The 21,040-nt window shown below is 40.6% G+C and overlaps 1 protein-coding gene and 1 long non-coding RNA gene across 2 annotated transcripts in view; one reads left to right on the plus strand and one right to left on the minus strand.

The window, feature by feature from the left end:
* Positions 1-21,040, plus strand: part of LOC129410645 (uncharacterized) — a 134,732-nt gene that overhangs the window by 106,861 nt on the left and 6,831 nt on the right. The window lies entirely within an intron of this gene.
* LOC129410644 (uncharacterized) lies at positions 1,707-6,268 on the minus strand. The gene is made up of 2 exons (XM_055159232.1): positions 6,037-6,268; positions 1,707-5,887 (listed from the first exon to the last, which is right to left on the minus strand). Exon 2 carries the CDS (start codon positions 5,122-5,124, stop codon positions 1,846-1,848), a length of 3,279 nt encoding a protein of 1,092 aa, XP_055015207.1. The 5' UTR covers positions 5,125-5,887; positions 6,037-6,268; the 3' UTR covers positions 1,707-1,845.

Genomic DNA, 21,040 nt, shown 5'->3' on the forward strand with positions numbered 1-21,040 from the left:
CCCCGCCTGGCCTCTATGAGGCCACTTTAAATGAACTAAACCTTGTAATGATTGTCCTTTGGCAGAAGAAGAATAACTTCAGTAACTGGTCGCATAAAGGTCTTTACAGTGCCTTGATCATTCACTTTCACCTCGATCTTCCTTACGTGACTGTCCTTTCCTGGGAATGTGGCAGTGACTCTAGCCATGGGCCAGCTGTTACGTGGGGCCTGCTTGTCCTTGAGCAAAACTAGATCACCGACTTGCAAGTTTCTGCGTGATACAGTCCATTTTTGTCTCCGTTGTAGTGTAGGTAGGTACTCTCGCCTCCAGCGTGTCCAAAAATGATTGGCGAGAGCCTGAACTTGTTTCCATTGCTTGGTATAAAGGTCTTTGTCCAGGAAATCCCCAGGAGGAGGTAAAAGGCAAGATTTCTGGGTTAGCAGCATTGAGGGGGAGAGGATGAAAGGGTTGTCTGGGTCGGAAGAGACTGGGAGGAGTGGCCTTGCATTTATGATTGCGGTGACTTCAGCCATGACAGTGCACAACACATCGTGAGTGAGATGCACCTTACTTTGGAGTAGCATTGAGTCCAGTATTCTCCGAGCAACGCCGATCATGCGTTCCCAGGACCCTCCCATGTGGGAGGCATGTGGTGGGTTGAATTCCCAGCTGCAGCCTTGGTCCTTTAGATACAGTTGTAGAGTCTTGTCCATTCCTAACTCCTTAGAAGCTCCAATGAAGTTAGTGCCACAATCGGATAAAAGTTTTTTGGCGGGACCTCTCAGTGCAAAGAAGCGTCTTAGGGCGTTTACGCAGCTGGAGGTGTCCAGAGACTCAATCACCTCTATATGCACGGCCCTTGAACTCATGCAGGTAAACATGATGGCCCAGCGTTTGCTTTGTGCTTGCCCACCTCTAGTACGTCTGGTGGTTACAGTCCAAGGCCCGAAAACATCAAGGCCGATGTAGCTAAAAGGAGGACATGTTTGGAGTCGTTCGGGAGGAAGATCTGCCATGCGTTGCTCTTCCTGTTTTCCACGTAATTTGCGGCAGATGATGCATTTGTGGATCACTGAATTAACAAGTCTTTTGCCACCTAATATCCACAGACCTGCTGCTCTTATTGCTCCTTCTGTCAGGTGACGACCCTGGTGTTTGACTTGTTCGTGGTAGTGGCGAGTGAGCAGAAGGGAGACGTGGCTGTCTTTGGGGAGAACTATCGGGCTCTTTTCAAAGTTTTCGATCTCTGAATGTTTGAGTCGGCCACCAACTGAAATAAGGCCATTATCAAGGACTGGGCTGAGTTTTAGTATAGAGCTTTGTTTGGAGATTGGATTGCCAGCCTTGAGGGCATACAGTTCTTTCCCAAAGGCGGCCTGTTGAGTTTCTTGGAGAATGACATGCTTTGCTTGAGTCATTTCATCTTGTGTTCGAGGTAAGTTACATTTGTGCCACCCTTTGCATTCACAGTTTGGGTTAGAGCCATTGAAAGATTTTGCGATGTGGATGAGGAATGCTACTGCTTTGACTAAGGACTTGAAGGTGGAGAAGCGCTCAAAGGTTTTGCAGGTGAGCGTTTGGAGGTGAGTGGCACATGTTTTTATTTGTGGCCTGATTTCACAGTCTTTTTCTGGTTCAATCAACTCAAAGTTTTTGCTTTCTTGTTTTGACTCTGCCGGTGGACGATGAAGGAAGGAAGGTCCAGTGAACCAGATTGTTTTGGTTAGTTGCGTTGCTGTTAGCGAGCGTGATGCATGGTCTGCTGGGTTTTCCTCGGTGCGCACGTAGTGCCACTGTTTTGGTTTTGATGACTGACGAATGCGCTGCACTCTGTTGTGAACATAAGTGTAGAATCTCTTTGATTCATTGCAGATGTAGCCCAAGACTACCCTTACTGTCGGTGTAAAAGTGAACAGCGTCAAACTGAACATCCAGCTCATCCTGAATCAGATCGGCCATTTCTACAGCCAAGACGGCAGCGCACAGTTCAAGTCTTGGTATAGTAGGTTCTGATTGGGGGGCTAGTCTTGCCTTGCCCATGACAAATCCGATGCCAACTTTGTCATCTTGATGCACTGTTTTTAAGTAGGCTACAGCGCCAATGGCTTTGGTTGAAGCGTCTGAAAATAGACACAGTTCTTTGTGTTTTGCCTGACTGAGAGAGGTAGATGTGTACGTTCTTGGGACATGGAGATCTTTTAAGTCTTTGAGGGAATTTCTCCAATCTTCCCATTTGCTTAGCTTGTCTTCTGGAAGTGGTGTGTCCCAATCTGATGTTTCTGAAGTGAGTTCTCTGAGAAGAGCCCTTCCTTGGATAGTGACTGGTGCTAATAGGCCCAAAGGATCGAAGACACTATTAACAGATGACAGGACACCGCGCCGAGTGAATGGCTTGTCTGTGGTGGCCACTGAGAAGGTGAAAGTGTCCGTCATTGTTTCCCAAATGAGACCTAGACTTCGCTGTGATTGAGCTTCTTCGCCACCAAGATCTAGGTCTTTAACAACTGCTGCACAATCTTCAGGGCAGAATGCCTGCATGACTGCCTGTGAGTTGGAAGCAAACTTGTGCAGGCGGAGGTTGGACTCAGCAAGTGAGGCTTGAGTTCTTTGGAGCAAGTCGATTGCTTCAGCTGGAGAAGGCACAGAGATCAGGCCATCATCGACGTAAAAGTGCCTTTCCACAAACTTGACTGTGTCAGCCCCATAGTCCTTTGCTCCTGCCTGAATGGCCTTGCGCAATCCATAAACAGCTACTGCGGGAGATGGTGAGTTACCAAACACGTGGACTTTCATTCGATAATCAATGACTTCCTTGTCAACGTCATTGTCCTCGTGCCACAGAAAACGGAGGTAGTTGCGATGGTCCTCACGTACCATGAAACAGTAAAACATCTGCTGTATGTCAGCCATTATCGCGACAGTTTCTTTACGGAAACGAAGGAGCACCCCGATGAGGCTGTTATTTAGATCGGGGCCGGTAAGGAGCACATTATTGAGTGAGACACCGGAGTGCTGGGCACTGGAATCGAAAACTACCCTGATCTTGTTGGGCTTTTGAGGGTGATAAACCCCGAATGTTGGAAGATACCAGCACTCTTCCCCTTGCTTTAGTGCAGGGGCTACTTCGGCATGGCCATGGGAGAAAACACCCTCCATAAACTCCACATATTGTTGCTGCATGTGGGGTTTCCTTTGCATATTTCGTTTTAGGGAAGTAAATCGACTGACTGCTAGCTCTCTGTTGTTTGGCATTTGCTGGCGAGGCTCTTTAAAGGGAAGAGGGGCGACCCAGCTATTATCATCATCTCTGTACATGCCTGTGTCCATTATCTCTAAGAAGAGAGTGTCCTCTATGGAGGGAGCTAGCTTATTGTCATTTTCAGTGTGGTTAAAAACAGACTTTCCCAGAGTTTGCTCAGGGGCTTTGCTGGGCCTGTTTGCGTGTGGCATTCCTTTGAGTAGCAGAAAGTTATCACATTGTCCAAAAACTGTTGGGCGGCCATTTTCGAGAATGACTGTCTTGAATGAGCTAACTGTTTGCTTATGGACGTTACCTACACACACTTCCCCGATTACAACCCACCCTAAATCTAGGCGCTGGGCAAAGGGTGCATGATGAGGGCCATTGACTTGTTCCCTGACTTTGTGTGCACGTAAAACGTCTCTTCCTAGTAGCAGGAGTATTTCTGCGTTCGGGTCTAGCTCTGGAATGTACTTTGCTATGGACCGAAGGTGTGGCTGGTGCAGTACAGCGCTTGGAGTTGGGATTTCACTTCTATTATTGGGGATATCTTGACATTCGATAAGAGGAGGCAGCGGGATTATCGCTGACCCATCTAAAGACTCAATCTGAAAGCCTTCAGCCATTTTGCCCCATGTTTCAACAAGGCCAGAGCAGGTTCTCAGGTTGAAGCAAACAGGCTCGTTTTTAATGTTAAACAGTTCAAAGAACTCAGGCTTAGCTAAGGAGCGGTTGCTCTGGTCGTCAAGGATAACATAAGCTTTAACTGCACTGTCTTTATAACCTTTAGGGTACACCTGAGCGAGACATATTTTAGAACAAGAACGACCCCACTGACCTGGACCGCACACTTCTGTGCAGCTTGTAGTTACCGCAATGCTGTCAGAGCTTTCTCCCTCCCCGCCGTCCTCTTGACCAGGGTTAGGAGCCATGTTAATTTGTGGTGGAGGTCCAGGATGCATAACTGTGTCGTGACTTGTACTATCACATTCAGAGCACTTTACTGTAGATTTACAGTCCTTGGCGAGATGAGTGTCTGAAGAGCAGCACTTGAAGCAGATTCCTTTCTCTTTGAGGAAGGCCTTTCTTTCGTCCAGTAGTTTGTTCCTGAATGTCCTGCATTTCTTAAGGGGGTGAGGTTTGTTGTGTAGTGGGCAGTTCTTGTTAATGTCCTTGTTGGGGGGTGTAATATTTGTTTTGTGCACAGCTATTGGTTTGGCAGAAGTGAAGTTCTTTAGGTTGGGTCTTTCTTGTTTCAAATGCGTTTGGCTAATTTGTTGGTTGAAACTTGGATCGTTGCGTTTCTTTGCCTCTCTGCATATGAACCTACAGAAGAAGTCAAAGGGTGGAAAACGGCCATGATTGTCGTCTTTGTACTGTGAGCCTTGAGACATCCATTTCTCTTGGAGGCTGTATGGGAGTTTGTCGACGATTGGTCCAATTCCCCGAGAAGTGTCTAGATAGAACAATCCAGGGAGGTATCCGTCCTCCTTGGCGCCTTGGATCTCTTGTAACAGATCCCCTAATTCTCGCAGCTTTATATTGTCTTTTACGGTTAATCTGGGAAAACTGTCCAGTCTTTGAAAGAGTGATTTTTCAATTATTTCAGGGGCTGCGTAACACTCATGAAGTCTCTCCCATGCCTTCTGCAGAGCTATTGCGGGGTTATTGACATGTACTGAGCGAATGCGTTTGACCTGATTGCTTGACTCTTTTCCCAACCATTTTGTCATGAGATCGAGCTCTTGAGTTGGTGTGAGATGGACCTCTGCTGTTGCACCAGTGAATGAGGAGTACCATGCTCTGAAATTCTCTGGCCTGTCATCATACTGGTAGAGACCTGAAGTGATTAAGTCACGACGTGCCATGTATTGTGCAAATGGCTCAGCGGGATGTGACATGCTCGCAGGTGTATTGTAGTGAGGCGTGAATGGGCTGGAAAATGGGCTGAGAGCGTTCTTTGTTGTTCAACTTTTGGTTTAGCTTCGACTTTAGGAGGGACAGTTGTACTTTGAATAGGCAAAGTTGCATGGTAGTTATTGAGCTGTGGTTTACTGCTGGGTGGTGGCTCTGAGTCTGAAACATTATCTTTAGGTGAGTGCCAGGTGATGAATGTGTCAGGTGAGAGTGCATTTTGCTGGTAGGTTGTTGGCACTGGTGGGGGGTCTTGGGGCTTCCTAAAGTCCATTTGAGACTGTACATATTCATTTGTTCTTTCTCTTTTTATTCTGTCTGATACTGATCTTCTGCTCTCAATTCCGTCTTGTATTGCTTCTGCTTCCTCTAGTACTTCTGCTTCAGCTACTGCAGCGTCTGCCTCTCTTTTTAGCGTTAGCACTTGTAGCTCTGCATCAATTTTCAATTTTTCCAATTCACTTATTGCTTTTTCTACTTTTAGCTGTGCTTCTTTGCTTGCATATGATGCTCTCACCTTAGCTGCTTCTGCTTTAGCTCGTGCACGTGCAGCGCTTTTTACAGATGACGATGAAGAGCTGTTGGACCCAGTTGCTGTGGATCTGTTGCTGGCTGCCATTTTGACCACGATGAAGCACCGAATGCTGCCTTTTCACTGTTATGTCCTTGATGTGACACTTAGTTAAACCATTGAAGAAGAACCACAGGAGAAGTTTTGGAAGTTTAATTTTCCTCTTCAGATGGTGAAAACTGTAACATACAACAATATTGCTCTTAGAATCTGAGCCGAATGAAACACAAAAACAAAGTGCATTCATCTTATCTAAGACACTATATATTCACTTAATAAAACAAAAATACAAATGTTCAGGAACTTATAAATGCATAAAGTAACTCACGGCATTGCTTGTTATGCACTCCAAGGTGGATTAACAAAGATGAGACCAGCCTGTCAGATCCCTCATGCCGCCTGTCTAGCATGGAAACCGGAAATAGCAAACCGGAAGTGACGCGCCAAAACCGGAAGTTCCCCCATTCCGCTATTTTCTTAATTTAAACCATAAATATTCATTGAAATACCTCTTAAAAATACTTCTAAACGATCATGTAAACCATCAAAGATTTTTTATACATTTTTAAGCATGAAATTAATTTACTTATTTATTGAAAGAACATTATGAAATTAGCAATTGCCTTAAAGGCAACACAGTGACGTTACCCACAGCGTTCAGCTCCGCTCAAATGAAGCAAATTTGGAGCCAGGCTCTGTATTATGAAAAGGATTTTTGACAGACGAATAGCGAAAAAACCCACCAGGATCATGTACTGTGGGTTAATATGAACATTTTAAGACCAACATTACAAGGCTCACAGTCGCAGTTACAGAGAGAGGGACCACAATATTCCAATGTAAGTCAATGGGAACCAGGGTCAGAAGGAGCCCACATGCGAACTCCCTCTCTGGAACGAGGCAGCTAGTGTGTTAGCTGTGTCCATTTTTAACGTACAGTCTATGGTTGCAACAGAAAAGTACTGACAGAAAAAAGGGGGGATACTAAACACTGGGAAGGGCAATGCCAACTATATATTTAATGCAAAACCTTTGTGGCTCCTTAAACCAATTAAATTTACATTTAAAAATCTGCACCCCTCTCTGTAACTGCTGCTTGGTTGTACAGTATTTGTATTAATCTGCTCTAGATCCAGGTGTTTTTATTTCAAATTTTTTCTGTAAATACGTTTTTATTCTTAATATTGAACTCAGCTCCAAATTTGCTCTTATTACTGCAAGCATAGTTCACTTCTTTATACAGTCTATGGTTTGTACTCACCACTGCTAGATCAATGCCTTGGTATCAGTTCAGCATCAGTTAGTTGTTTTGCTATTGTTTTAATCTGTTTTATGTTAATCTGCAAAGAAAACATCTTGGTGCACATTAAAGTTGTCTAGAGCCCGCTGCCGCAGTTGCACAAAAGTTTTGGAATGGCCCAAAAGAACTATATGAACCTGGGGGTAATCGTCCAGCAAATGTTTCATCAAGTGCCACTTCCTCAACAGATTTGCATCCTCCTCCTTTTTTCCAACGCTTCCTGCTCTCCTCTCCGTCATGTGATGAATGACCCTTAACAGCTGTCAGCGTAGCCACGTTTAATAGCTTCTGCAATCACGGCAACATGTCCACCGCAAACACAGACCTCTCCGTGCTCCTTTGTAGTTGGGAGAAAAACAGCGGTGTACAATCAGTACATCACTCTGTCAATGGAACAAAGGTATTCTCATGCAAATAGGGAGCTGCTCTGTTAAGCGTGTTGTTACTGCATTTTTACTAATATAGGTGTGTACTATGTGACTCATTTGTTGACAACAGTGATGATAATAGCTTCATCATTTAAAAATACTTTGTTGTTGCACTTGTAAATATCATATATTAAATATAAAACATTTAATTGCTCAGTTTTAACACTTCAGTCTTTGAAGCCACATGAGGAATTTCTCCATGTGAGCAATAGCTATTCTAGTTAGTTATCCACCTTATTCTGAAAGTTGCCGTGGGCGCCGCCATCATCACTCAGGTTGTACTATTTTGTATAGGGTTGCCGATTTTGACAGCAAATGAATTTAGTACAGACGATAAAGCCGTTTTAAAGTCCCCCAGAGAATAAGTGCAGTATTTACTTGTTCGTGCACACGAAAATTGAACATTTTACACAAATGAACCAACTTTATGTCATATTTAAGGATAGTTCAGTGTATGTCAAATATACCAGCTAACTTTGAAGTTACTCCAATTCAGTCAGTACTGAAACACTGTTGCCCCTGTCTTTGTAAATGCTGCTGTCAAGCTCATCATTTCATTCTTAAAATGTTCTTATTAACCTGCTCTACATGGTCCTGGTGTTTTTATTAAATAAATAAAAATATGAACATTAATAATAGGTACCTTCTTTTGCAAAGGTCACTGACACTGACACCACCCGCTCCCTGCTAAACCAGTGGTGTGGGCAGGAAGGGGAGTTAACTTCAACAACCTCGCTCCAGACTAGTGGCTGTTTGCCATGATACACGTGGTCTAATTTGGCTCCAATTCAAATCCAAATCCTCGGTGAGCTTCATTTCACTGGTGCCGAATGCTATGCGGTATCACACTCACTAATGCTGCATTCATTTATCCATCCGTTTCCCTCTTGAATATGATGTAATGTCCAAGCTTCAACCATTTCATCATGTGTCCGTTTCTATGACGCTATGTTGCTGTTGTTGCATCTCGAGGAAGATTTCAATATAAGTAGTATAATTCAGTATATTAGTGAAGTGAAAGCATTGGTGTTGTGTGATAGTAGATAATTTTGGCATATTAGCTGGCAGGAAATGGGAGAAAAACAACCAAACCCATAGGCAGTGATACGGACGCAATAAGGTACTGCAGTAATACGATTGACTGAAATTGCCATTTGAACCACCAAAGCGTCCAAACACAATGAAAACATTTCATACTACAAGTGACACTGGGCGCAGCCATCTTGGATAAACGAGAGCACCATTAGTCCACTTCTTTATACAGTGTATGATTCTGACCCAGTGCAAGTCTAACGCCTTGACCCAAACCTATGACAAGAATTCAGTCAGGTTCAAATCTAAGATGGATCAAAACCAAGTGAACAAAAAAGCAAATAAAAAGAAGACACAACTGTACAAAAAAGTTTAAGGACTACAGTTCATGGGACATTACATAGAACAAAACAAAAATATATGTCAACTGTCCCTCCATTGTTTGTAAAAAAAAATAAAATAAAATAACACTCTAAAGGCTGGTATCGTTCCATACGTTGGCTCCAAAGCATTTTCAAAGGGAATGTAGCATGAACCACAAATGATGAAAAAACTGGTGTGTTTTGGTGACTGACATTCACTCAGTTCAGTCACACATGAGTAACAGCAGGGAGAGGCACTTAGCTTAGTTTTGTTCACATAGCTATTAGCTCCAAAATTAGCATAAATGCTAACAACTGCGTGATAAAAATAACGTTATGCTGAACAGTAATTAACCAAAATTATCACAGGCAACAACAGTTTGGCAATGAAATGTGTTTTGTTTCATCAAGCACCACAAATACTGTGTAAATTAGTGAACTTTTAAAAATTGAGCTGAAAGATATTCAATTGTATATAATGAACATATAAAAACATGGGTTCTCTTTTGTTGAATCACTTTAGCTGTGTATAAACATACACTAAGGTCTCCTAGTTTTCAAGCATGAAAAGCGAGGAAAAAAAATCAATGCACACCTCAGAGAATGTGATGAAATCATGACAGCACATATAGATCTTTCAGACACCTCAGGGCATGCTCCAAAGCTAATAAAACCTGCCTTACTTTAGCATGAGCTCACATTGCTGAGACTTGACACAGAATTTACTGTACAATACGAGTGAACTCTCCTCTCTCATCCATTCTGTTTGTTTGAGAAGCTGTAAAAATGTAAGTGAAAAATAAAAAATACTAGAAGTGCTCAATTGAAGTTGCTCATTGCAGTATGGAGAGTAAACCAATTATAAATAATAAATATAGCCACAAGCAACAATGATCCTCTCTCGCTCGTGCCTATGCCGCGCCCACGCCATGCTGCACCCTGGACACACTGCGCCTCTACACATGCTGTGCCCCGCAAACGCACCTTACCCCTTGCCCGAACTCCTAAATTAACCCTAGCCCTTTATACTAACCCCTAACCCTAACTGAACTCCTAACTGTAGCCCTAACCCTAGCCCTAATCTTAACCCTAGCCCTAACTCTAACCTAATCCTAACCCCTAACTTTAACCTAACCCTACTATTTTTCTCTGTTTTTCTCTGTTTTTCTCTTCGATTATTCACATGCCCAATGTACATTTTTGGAGTTTACCAGGGTTAAAGATTACAATTATGCTGCTATCGCAGCAATGGTCAATGCCAGTCTGTACTATTGGATGCCATGAGTGTCACTATTTAGTGTGTGATAAGGGGATAGTGCTTCGTGCTCTATTTTCACGGACAGACTTGTTTTGGGGTGAACAAATACAATTACATGGGTGATGCCACCTTGCCATGTCAGCGGGCATCAGTCCATGACATGATTGCCACTGTGTTTGGAAAGGGGAGAGCGTCTTCGTTTCAGTGTGCTCAGGCCTAATTATAAGACCAGTTCTGCTTATTTTGTTATTTGGAATGTTCATGGTGGTCTTTTTTTATTAATCTGATATATTTCTTTGTGGTGGCGCATCTAATTAAGCAGGAATCCCATTCATTTCAGTGGAGAATTTGATAAAAGTTTCACCACTAAAATATTACATACATTAAAATATATAAAATGTAAATAAAATTTTATAAAATTTAATGTTCATGTGCACCATCAAGTCTTTATTGCTTTAAAGTGGCTCCATGCAAATAATACAATCCGAATATCGATGGAGGCGCCCACAGCAAACTTCTAAAATAAGGTTATTTTTGCCACAGTTTTCTTGAAGTCCCTGATGAGAAATGACAGGGTAAGTTGTATTAGAGATGACTGTTGGAATTCTAATATGGTCAATGAAAACTGAATGAACGGGGTTGAAAGAGCCAGACCTCTTACTATTTAGATTCTTGTCAAGGGCTCTTTGCGCGTTATACTTATTCATCATTTTTCTATTCTCCGTGTACAGTAGATAAGGAGGGCTTTTGCCAACAAAGGCCGACTTCAAATGGATTTTTGCAGCGAACAACTGACTTAGACTCGCAGAATTTCCCACTTACTTCACATTTCAAAGACCTCTTGCACCTCGGGTCCTGAATTCCAATTAATGAATCCCAAATCTCCATTTCACCCAATAATAGGCCAATGACAGATACTATGTTCTTTTTCATATAGACTATAAACAGGAAAGCCTTTAACCCACTTCATCTATGTCACTGGAGAATAGTTCCTTCTCTTCAAAAAAAAAAAACATTTGGATTATGTAGTTAGGCTGTAGGCCCACTCATGTGAGAATTGGGTTGGGGAGAAAACTTAAGTCAACTCTTACTGTTACATTTTTTATTTTTTTTTTATTTTTTAATTGCTCAAAAAAAACAAAATATTGCATAAAATGGAAATGCAGTCCCCAAGTAATTCTTTTCTGAACCTTCAAATAAGAAACAAGTTCAAAACTTGAATGGACTACCAACAGCAAAACCTATACTCAAGACACATGCAAAAACATATCCATTTTCACTTTCAAACAGAGCTTTAAAGCAGTAGTGAAACTATTACACAGATCTGAGTTTGTCTTGCTCATAGAACTAAAAAGGGGAACAATCAAATACAGCCTTTCAAAAACAACAGGCATTTATTTGAGATAGGCCTAATGCTATGTTCAGACTGCAGTGTCAAACTCCCATCAAACACCTCTAGCTGAACGCCTTTGCATTTGAGGCCAGAGGTTTGAAACACATTGACACATCACAAATGTCACCAAAAGTTCAGTTTTTCTAACTCATTTGACGTGGGATGTGTTGGACTAACCTGGATGCATACATAATAGACTTTGCATTAAAATACTATTGAAGCTAAAATTTTGGGGAACACTTTAGTTTAGGGACCACATATTAACAGCTAACTAAGTGATAACCACTATTCTAATTAGCTGTTACTTAGCTATTAGTTGGTATTAATGAAACACTTATTAATGCTTATTAAGAGTTCAGTGTATGCAGAAAAACATCTTTTGGAATCTCCACTACTTCAATGGGAAGAAAATAGTTAATGGGTTAGTACTCGTAAAATATGGCTTTAGATAAAAATGCATTGAAGGTACTTTATAAATGGTACCAAAATAATGTAATTAAGCGTTTATTATGCATTTTACTATTAACTAGTTATTAATATGTGGTTCCTAATAAAAAATGTTACCAAATTTTGCTCGGTTTGAACACAGCATTAGAGAAACAAAATGAGATAATACAAGATTCGAACAATTTGAAAAGCTAAAATGAAACATATGATTAACTCTAGGCCTTTGTCTGAAGGATCTCAAACCTACATCTTAGAATTTTGCATTGTAGTTTTCTTATTTAGTTAATATAGATGAATAAGCTTGAACCCAATGCTTTAGCTATGTCTGCATACTGTTCATACAATACACTGAAAACTCATTCTCTACTAGGTCAGTGTCTAATTGCCTTTATACAGACATCACTAAGATTGAATGCTAATAGCCCCATCCAGTCAGTATGCTAATGAGCTGATTAGCTGAAGACTGTACAGTGCCTGCCTTTTGTCCTCCTTGTGATCACAGGCTAAGCAGACAGTGAGTTGGGGCTCGGTGCTTAGGGGAAGAAACCCGATCGATATCCTCTTCTCCTTCTCTCCTCCGGCCGTTTTTAGATTCTGATGCACAGGTGTTAATCACAGAGTCAATTGTTTCATTAATCAAGAGTGGAAGTCCCGGAGGGGGGTAGTCTGGCTCAACTTTCCCCCGTACACTGTCCTGTCCCGCACCTGACAAGTAGATAACATCCCCCAGAATAAAAGGAGGAGATGGAAGGTGACTGGGCGAGAGTGGAGCCAAGTCTCTCAGGGAGGCTGTCAGGTTCCCTTCTAACACTGTGTGAGTCTCCTGACGCCTGCATTGTCTTGTGTTTTCAGTAGGATGTTTGTGGAGACCAGAGCTGCTTGTGTTTTGACATTTGCTGTCACGTTCTCACGCGGCTCAGAGCTGACGTAAAAGAGGACTAGGCAGTTCAGTGTACAAAAAGTATTCTGGGTTTACGCCATGTTTGCTTTGTATGATAATGTTTATATATGGTTTGTAATGCCATTGTTGAGAAATGTAGTAATGTGTCAAACAATCTGTGGGGAAGCTGGCCAAAGTGGTCGAAGTAGGAGGCAGATGACACAAAAAAAAAGGGTGTCTTACGCAGACAAAATTTATTTTAAAAAACAGACTTCTGGGTTTAACCAACAAAAATACAAATAGACAAAAAATAAGTAACTCAAAGCAAAACACCAAATACCTGCACAGAAGTCTTCCTAATTGGTGACACCTGCTTGCCTTTTATACTCCGCCCAGCAGGAAGTACCTCCTCCAGGTGAGTAACAATTCCAGGTAAAGCAAAGCAAAGGTGTCTTTCCAAAATCAAAATGTTTAACATAAATTTAGATGAATTTAAAATAAGACAAAGGCCCACTTTGTCACACAATCTGATTCTAATCCTTGTTGACGCTACACATATTTTTAAAGCGTACATATTACGCTATTTTCTGGTCTATGTTACAATGCACACACCCTGCATTCTTATTCTGAGTTCTTCTCTCTAACAGAAACCACTCCACCTTGTGATATGTTTTCATACTCCACTATATTTGTAAACTCTTTACACCCTCACTAGAATCATTTGGATCATTTCAGCCCTGGAATTGTCAGTCTCTACTAAACAAAAGGTAAAAGGTAACTATTAGATTGAAGATTGCATTTTCAGCTTTGGGGATGAAGACAGACTAATAATAAAGGATTACCTACACATGTGTGAATGAAAAAACAAAACTCCTGACATGTTTTAGAGGAGGTTACAACCAGAGGTGTAGTGGGTGTGGTACGCAGGGGTAAGCCATCCACCCACTTCTGATGATGGGAGATATAAAAAATATATATATATATATATATATATATATATATATATATATATATATATATATATATTATATATAAAAGAGCCTACAACTAAATGTCAACTTAAATGGAGCTATTGGCAATGGTGAAAGCAACCTGCATAGGATTATGACATCTCCAGCACTGTCCTATAGTGACCAGCGACAAGAAGGGACCAGGAATGATCCAGGACTGAACCAGGATTAATCAGGAAAAAATCCCACTACACCACTGGTTACAACATTCTAACATGTCTAAAAGTAAATTTTGGAGTTCATTTTGTGTAGGTCCTTTAAGTCGCTTAAAGAAATTAATGGCCAAGATCTCCTCTTTACATTTCTGGGATGAGTGGGCAGTGATCAATAAGGAGACAATGTAGATAGCACATTTGCAGATGAGGTCAATGCCTCATGTTTAATGATAGTTCTCTCTTCCTTTCATACTTTTGTGTTGTGACAGCAGCCAAGCAGACACAGACAGCTTTTAAATGGTGCAGTGATGGTAAATGTATTTATATCACGCCTTTCAAGACTCCCAAAGAGCTTTACAGTGCATTATTCACTCACTCAATACACAGTGGTGGTAAGATACTACTGGAGCCACATCCATCTACTAACTAGGCCCAACTCAACTTAAAAGACCCATATTTCGCTATTTTCTGAACTATATTATAATGTTTTCTCATCAAAGACATGCAGTCTATGGAGTTGTGTTTTGTTTCATTCACATTTTTTACAATGTTTAACAAATCCTGCACATTTAGGCTGACTTCTTTTCTCAAATTACTCCATACACACACTAGAATCATTTGGATAATTTCAGATCTGGAATTGCCAGTATCTACTGAACAAAAGGTAAAAGTTTAACTTGAAAACTACTGCTTCCTGATATCACAAGGTGGAACAGAGCATTTTGAGCTTTGAAGGTGTAGACAGGCTTATAATAAATGATTACTCAAACATGTGTGAATGAAACAAAACACAAGTCCAGATATGTTTTTGATTGAGGTAACACCGTTCTAACATGGCTTAAAGCTCACTAGAGTCAATTTTGGGGAATATAGGACCAAGATCGGACGAGATTGGGCATTGGTGATAGGTGGTGTGGTCCATGTGAAACCATATTTGTGTCTTTTGTTTTTCTTTTTCAAATGATGCATTATGAAAGTAGAAATATTGTTGGCAACATTTTTCCAGTTTATTTTGTACAAGAATTGTTGCACTTACAGTATTGTACAGTGGCCTATGAGCTTCCACATTCACACAACAAAGGTTCCATGACATTACAAACACAAAAGTCACATGAGAAATAAAAGCATGGCATAACAGCTGCAATTAAATTATATTACAGTGACATTTAGCACACAACATTACAACAACAAAATGTCAAATGTACTGGGGTTATTGATTGCTACGAGTTGTCTGGAAGATGCTATGGGCCACCTTGTGTTGGCCCTAACAACTGTCATAATGATACTACACCAAGACTGTCATCTCAAACGTTCTACTTAGAAGTAAAGATTCCATTGAATGTTCTGACCTTGGTTAATATTTAATCACCAGACGCTGATAAATTAGACAACTGAGGTGATGTATATAAAATCATTTCCCCAACAACCCTGAAACAGGCAAATATTAGAATAATCAATGTGCTTCATGGCTACATATTAAAAATGCATCCGTCTGATATTTGGTCTTTATCCAAATAGAAAATCCATTCACCTTCAATCTCACAATAATGTTTCATACAAATAGTCAGCATTTCAAATCAACAAAAGTAGAGCAGACTTTATGACTGTGGCTCTTACTACCCGATGCAATGAGCAGTAAGCACATTCGCTGACATCTTACTGTAAACTGGGGATGCTGTGACAGAAGAAAAGCATATATTTTACACCTCAAAGATTGTTTGAAGTTTGAGTGAATTGTTTTCCTAAGAAATATAGAGGAGCAAGATCCCTCTGACAAAGCCTTAGTTGCTAGAGAAAACAGACACTATGATCTCTGAAGATTGTATACCCTTAGTCATTCAAACACTAAATTAAACACACACAAAATATAATATCTACTTTGATTTATGCACATCTTAGGTAGTCTCAAGACATAAAGGCGATAATTTTCCTGTATTCCTCCTCTTGTACTGTGGCCAAAGGTTTGACCATGTTGGTGTTTATTAGGTTTCCCAACAACAATTTACAGTTTGTCCAACCAGCTGCAAATCCTTTTGCCTGCATTAAAAGTAAATGGGAAAAGACACACTGTCCTCCCTAAATATGCACATAGAACCATGCCATGCCTGCTTAGATTTCAGCAAATGAAATCTGAACTATTTCTCTAAGCTTTTTCACCATGCATGGACAGTAAATACAAGCCTATTCATATTGTTAGTTTCACTCTACAAGTGTTTCAAAGGGCTGGGTGCAGACAGTCAAATATGAACAGCTTTTCCATCAAAACACAGAGACATTGCTGCGCTGACATTCTGCTTGAGCTGCCTCTGTGGCCACCCTTACGTTCACAGTGGCGGTTTTGTGAGCTTACACACGTAAACTCCGACACCTGCAGTGTGTTTGCCCCTATAAGGACTCACAAGTAAGACCAGCATATGCAGTATATTCTATGCAGTATTTTCTAAATCTACCTAATACAGGAACTAAAGCAGCATCAAGTTTTTAATATGTTTACAGAGCACATACTCCCATTGAGACAATCAGTGTAATGGAATACTTTATCTCTATCTGTGGCCCATAGTGTGCGTACAGAGAGCTTAAGCCGCTGTGAGGCACTGGAACGGATGATTCTGATCAGCTGTAAAGTCTCTGCTTCCAGTCCCCGTACACCAGCCCTTATTGTTATTAGCATTCCCATTGGAAGTCAGATAAGAGATGAGAAAGCCACAGCGCGCAACAGAGACAAATAAAGGTAAGATGCTAGATTTCAACTCTGCTGAGATAATCGCTTGAACAGACGAGCACGACTTGGAACCATATCAGAAACTCCACGGCCAAAACAGAGCTGACAAATGCGGCACCATGGGAGATGAGGGGCTGATTATAAGCGTGGCACAGAATAGGGCCTTGGTCTGGAGAAATCTCTTAATGTTCTTGGATGGATATGGAGGGTCACGCTTTGGAGCTCTGCTGCAGTAAAGTGTGTGAAAAGCCTTGAGAAGTGTCACCTCCGCCTTATCGCCATGTCACTCATCTTATAGTCCATGTGTGTACAATATTTGGCTGTAAATATGTATGTGTGCACTTGCTCATGTATGAAATGGTGCCGCTTCGAAACATCTATACTGCTGCTCTGACTGAAACTCAGCTCAACTTGAAACTTTTTAACTTTTCTTCCATTTTCAAACCATGAAAATGGGACAAAGTTAATGGGAATTTGATTTAATCTCCAAACTGATATACTGTTATTGTGTCCATCAGCAAGACACCTCACCACCTTGCTTCAGTATGAAAATGGTGTGTCAGTGTTTAGTGGTGGAGCTGCTGGTTCACACGGGACGGCCATCTACTGTACATTTCAGTCAATCAGTCCTGGGGAATGTAAGACTAAAGTAGTTGTCCAACTCAGAGTGGAATGTAAATGAACAGTATAGTATATAGGTGCTATGTAAGATGACTTGGAGAGAGTGCAAATGTATAAAATGTTTATAGTAGATTTTGTCAGGTTGTTGTATACATATCGATATAATTCCCTCACATTTCCTCAAAATCGCATGACATGGGTGTCAGGTAGATTATTTTTTTCCTGCTGTGAAGCATTTTGTGGAATTTTCCTCATTCAAAAGAAATAATATTTTTATTTGAAATATGTAATTGCAATAATTTAATGGAGAATCGTTGCCATAACCCATGAATACAGGTTGTACTGGACAAACCTACAGGACATTACTGAGTCTACATGAACTGTCATACAGTTTGTCATCTGAGTATGAAATAAACTTTTCCATTAAAGGTGCACTATGTAGATTTTCTGATGGAGGGTTCACCACCTGTTTGCCTCCATGTCATCATTTCCCTTGGGATGTTCCACATTAAATGGCAGTACTTATCTAAGGCAGCAGAGACAAACAGGTCACACCACTGGGCCAAATCGCACCATAGTCTTTATGATTAATAATGATACAATTATGCTGCATGCTGAAGACATCCTCATTTAAATCCTACAAAACTTTTTGACATTAGATATGCTCAATTTAAATGAAGGAGGATAGATCTTGTTAACACTTTTGTTTGCTTAACAGTTTAATCTTCACATGCTGTAGCTTTGGCACACAGCCCCTTTCAGTCTGATGAATAGGAGATGGGAAAACACTGACATAGCACAAAGGTGGATTTGAGACCCCTTCCTGTTGACTTTTCCTCTAATGACTTCTGAGCCTCCAGTCCCGGTGAGACTTCCCTGTAGGATTCCAGTGTTCCCAGCTTGTTCCGTAGTTGAAATGAGCTGATTTAAAGGGAAAAGGGGAATAGAGGAGGGACCCAATCCTAATGTTGGAATAATGCACCTGTCACATTGAGAGGAGAGGATGTCTGCGCCCAAGCTTTCCTCTTATACTTAAAGCCAGATCACTTTTTTCATTAGCCATGGTTCATAGGTCATTTAATAACCTTAAATTACAATTCTAATTTGAATCACAGTGACGGCGAATGGAGTGTGTCCGAAAATGCATTACCGCTAGAATATCAATGAGGCGCAGAATTTCAGGGCATGCTTTATTCTCATTACAGATGTTTTGTGCACTGCCCTGGTTCCCATTGATTGGATAGCTTTGTTTACTGTACACAACCAAACCATTGATTGCGTTTATTGCAGGCGGCTTGACCCAGAAACAGTGTGAAAGCAATTATAGTGTGACATGAAGTTCATAACTGCAGCTGGAGCGCATTGGATCAGTCAGCAACATTCTGTGTCTCACTTTTTGATTTGAAATCTGCCACTCTCAGTCATTTTACCATTGGTGTTGAAGTGTATCAGTATGGTTGTGTTCACATGACGTCACAACATAGCAGAATCCTCAGTTTAAAATGGAGATTGTTAGATTGCAGATTTGTTGATATTATGTCTGATATCTCTGTCCTGGGCCTTTCCAAATGAAATAAAAACTGGCATACAGTTCAAAATCTTTTCTGTCTGTATATGAAAAATAAAAGTGAAGTATTTTTTTCCACAATAACTTCACTGGCACCATTATATCACTCCAAAGGTGTGATTGTTGTCAGTTGAAAGAATCAGAATACATTTGTTTCCATTATCAATAAACTAAGAACTTGCTTTGCAGAAAGGATTATAAATCATGAGATTAATACCGCAAGTTCGTGGAGCCAGTTACTAACAAAGGTTCAAGGTTTGAGGGTTTCTCTTTTTGTTTTTGTCCACCATTTCAGATTATGATACCAAATTCTAAGTGTACGGAACCAATACAGTCAAGCAATGGCATTTTTGTACAGAACTGGCAGAACGGCACATATTGAGCTTCATTACATTCACACATCTTTTTGAAGAGGTGTGGCAAACACATTTAGGAGCCTATTAATACAGGAACAGCGCACGTAGGCAAGGTAACCTCGGTCCAACTTAAACCCTAATGGTCATCTTTCATGAATTTTTCAATTGCTCATTAAAGACTGAGCCATTAAATGTGCATTTGTTTGAGGTATGCTGTCAAGTAAATGACGGATATTTGAAGGTAATAAAACTGCTACACATCCAAAGATCACATTTGCATAGAGAGCTAGGAGCAGATGAGTCGTTTGATAAATGCAGCCTCAGGCAAATCTGGAAGACATTTGTTGTTGCCCCGAAGCCACAGAATTGAGGGGAAATACCTTCAAGTATTGTAAATAAGGTAGTGGATCTTATTAGCAAAGTAACTTTTCCCAGCTTGTTAAAGTTGCCAAAATGTGTAATGTGGAAATAAACGTATATAATAAACTAAATAAACTCCATGGAGGAAGGCTGTTGACACCATATGGCCATGTTGCTGGTCAGATCTGTGGAGAGGTCACCCTGCTCACAGCAAGAATACATGTTTTTAAAATGGATTGTTGAGCAATAAAAAACTGTTACTGAATAAATGCAGTACATTTAATACCACACTGTGTAAAATTCCAGGCAAAAGCAATAACATATCATGAGGACTAGAAAAGTTGCAGAGTGCAACTTTAGTATAAAGATGTTTTAATCCAAATAAGAAGATATTGTTATTCATATTCTTCAGTGGTTCTCAAACTGGTGTACTCTCATCAGGCGGTACATGGGCAGCTCTTCAGTATGTGTGTTTTTCCTCTTTTTCGTCTTCCTTTGGATATTTTCTTATTTAGAAATACAGCTGAAATTATGTAGTCCACATTTAGACCTGGTTTAAATCTAGATGTGGTATACATACTTGATTTAGATCTCAATGTACTTGCAAAGCCAAATCTTTTCTTTGGTGGTACTTGGTTTGAAAGCCAATCTTCCAAACAGTTCAGCTGTTTACTGTAAAATTTGGTTATTACTTATTCAAGATTGGACTATTTATTTAACAAGTAAAGTTATTCAGGATAATTCAGAAAAAGCATTGTTCTGAACCTGAACTGACCTTATTTCTCCCTGCCTCCTAAACACAGCCTCTCCTGTAAAACCAGATATTGTGATGTAAATGAGATTCATATTTGGCTCATCGCACTCTGCTCAAGTGTTTGGGTAAACATTTGCATTATGCTAGGAGCCCCCAGTATGCCCTTAAATGTATTCTTCCATTAACCCATGTCGTCATGCACAAAAACACTCAATTTTCTCAACTACATTTTAAAAAAAAAACTGTCTTCCACTCCCCGCTCTGTTTAGTTCAAGGCGCTGGTGTATCTTTAGCATCTAATTGCTTTAAATGCTTTGGGTCAATCATATGCAACAGATCAGCTCACAAATTCCTTCCACTTCAGAGCTGTAATTGGGCAAGAATCATTTCTGCTGTGACACTGCTTTCACACTTGCTGTGTGCCGTTTTTTTTTTTTTCGAAAATGGACAATTAAGATGTACCATCCATCTCTCCAGCTAATGTTTTCTGGTCACTAGGCGGCCTATTGCTTATTGACGTGTAACTATAACTGTAGTGGATGACAGCAGATATAATGCACTGGTCAGGACATCCTCTAATATGTGTTTAATTAGGCGTGAGTGTATTATGTAAGAGCGTACTAGTGAGACCGATAGGTTGAGACTGGGAGAATACCGAGGAATGTTTGGGTACCATCACATTCTATT

This window comes from Boleophthalmus pectinirostris, unplaced genomic scaffold, assembly GCF_026225935.1.
Source record: "Boleophthalmus pectinirostris isolate CB_2022bp ecotype Guang Dong unplaced genomic scaffold, ASM2622593v1 HiC_scaffold_23, whole genome shotgun sequence".
Lineage (NCBI taxonomy): Eukaryota > Metazoa > Chordata > Actinopteri > Gobiiformes > Gobiidae > Boleophthalmus > Boleophthalmus pectinirostris.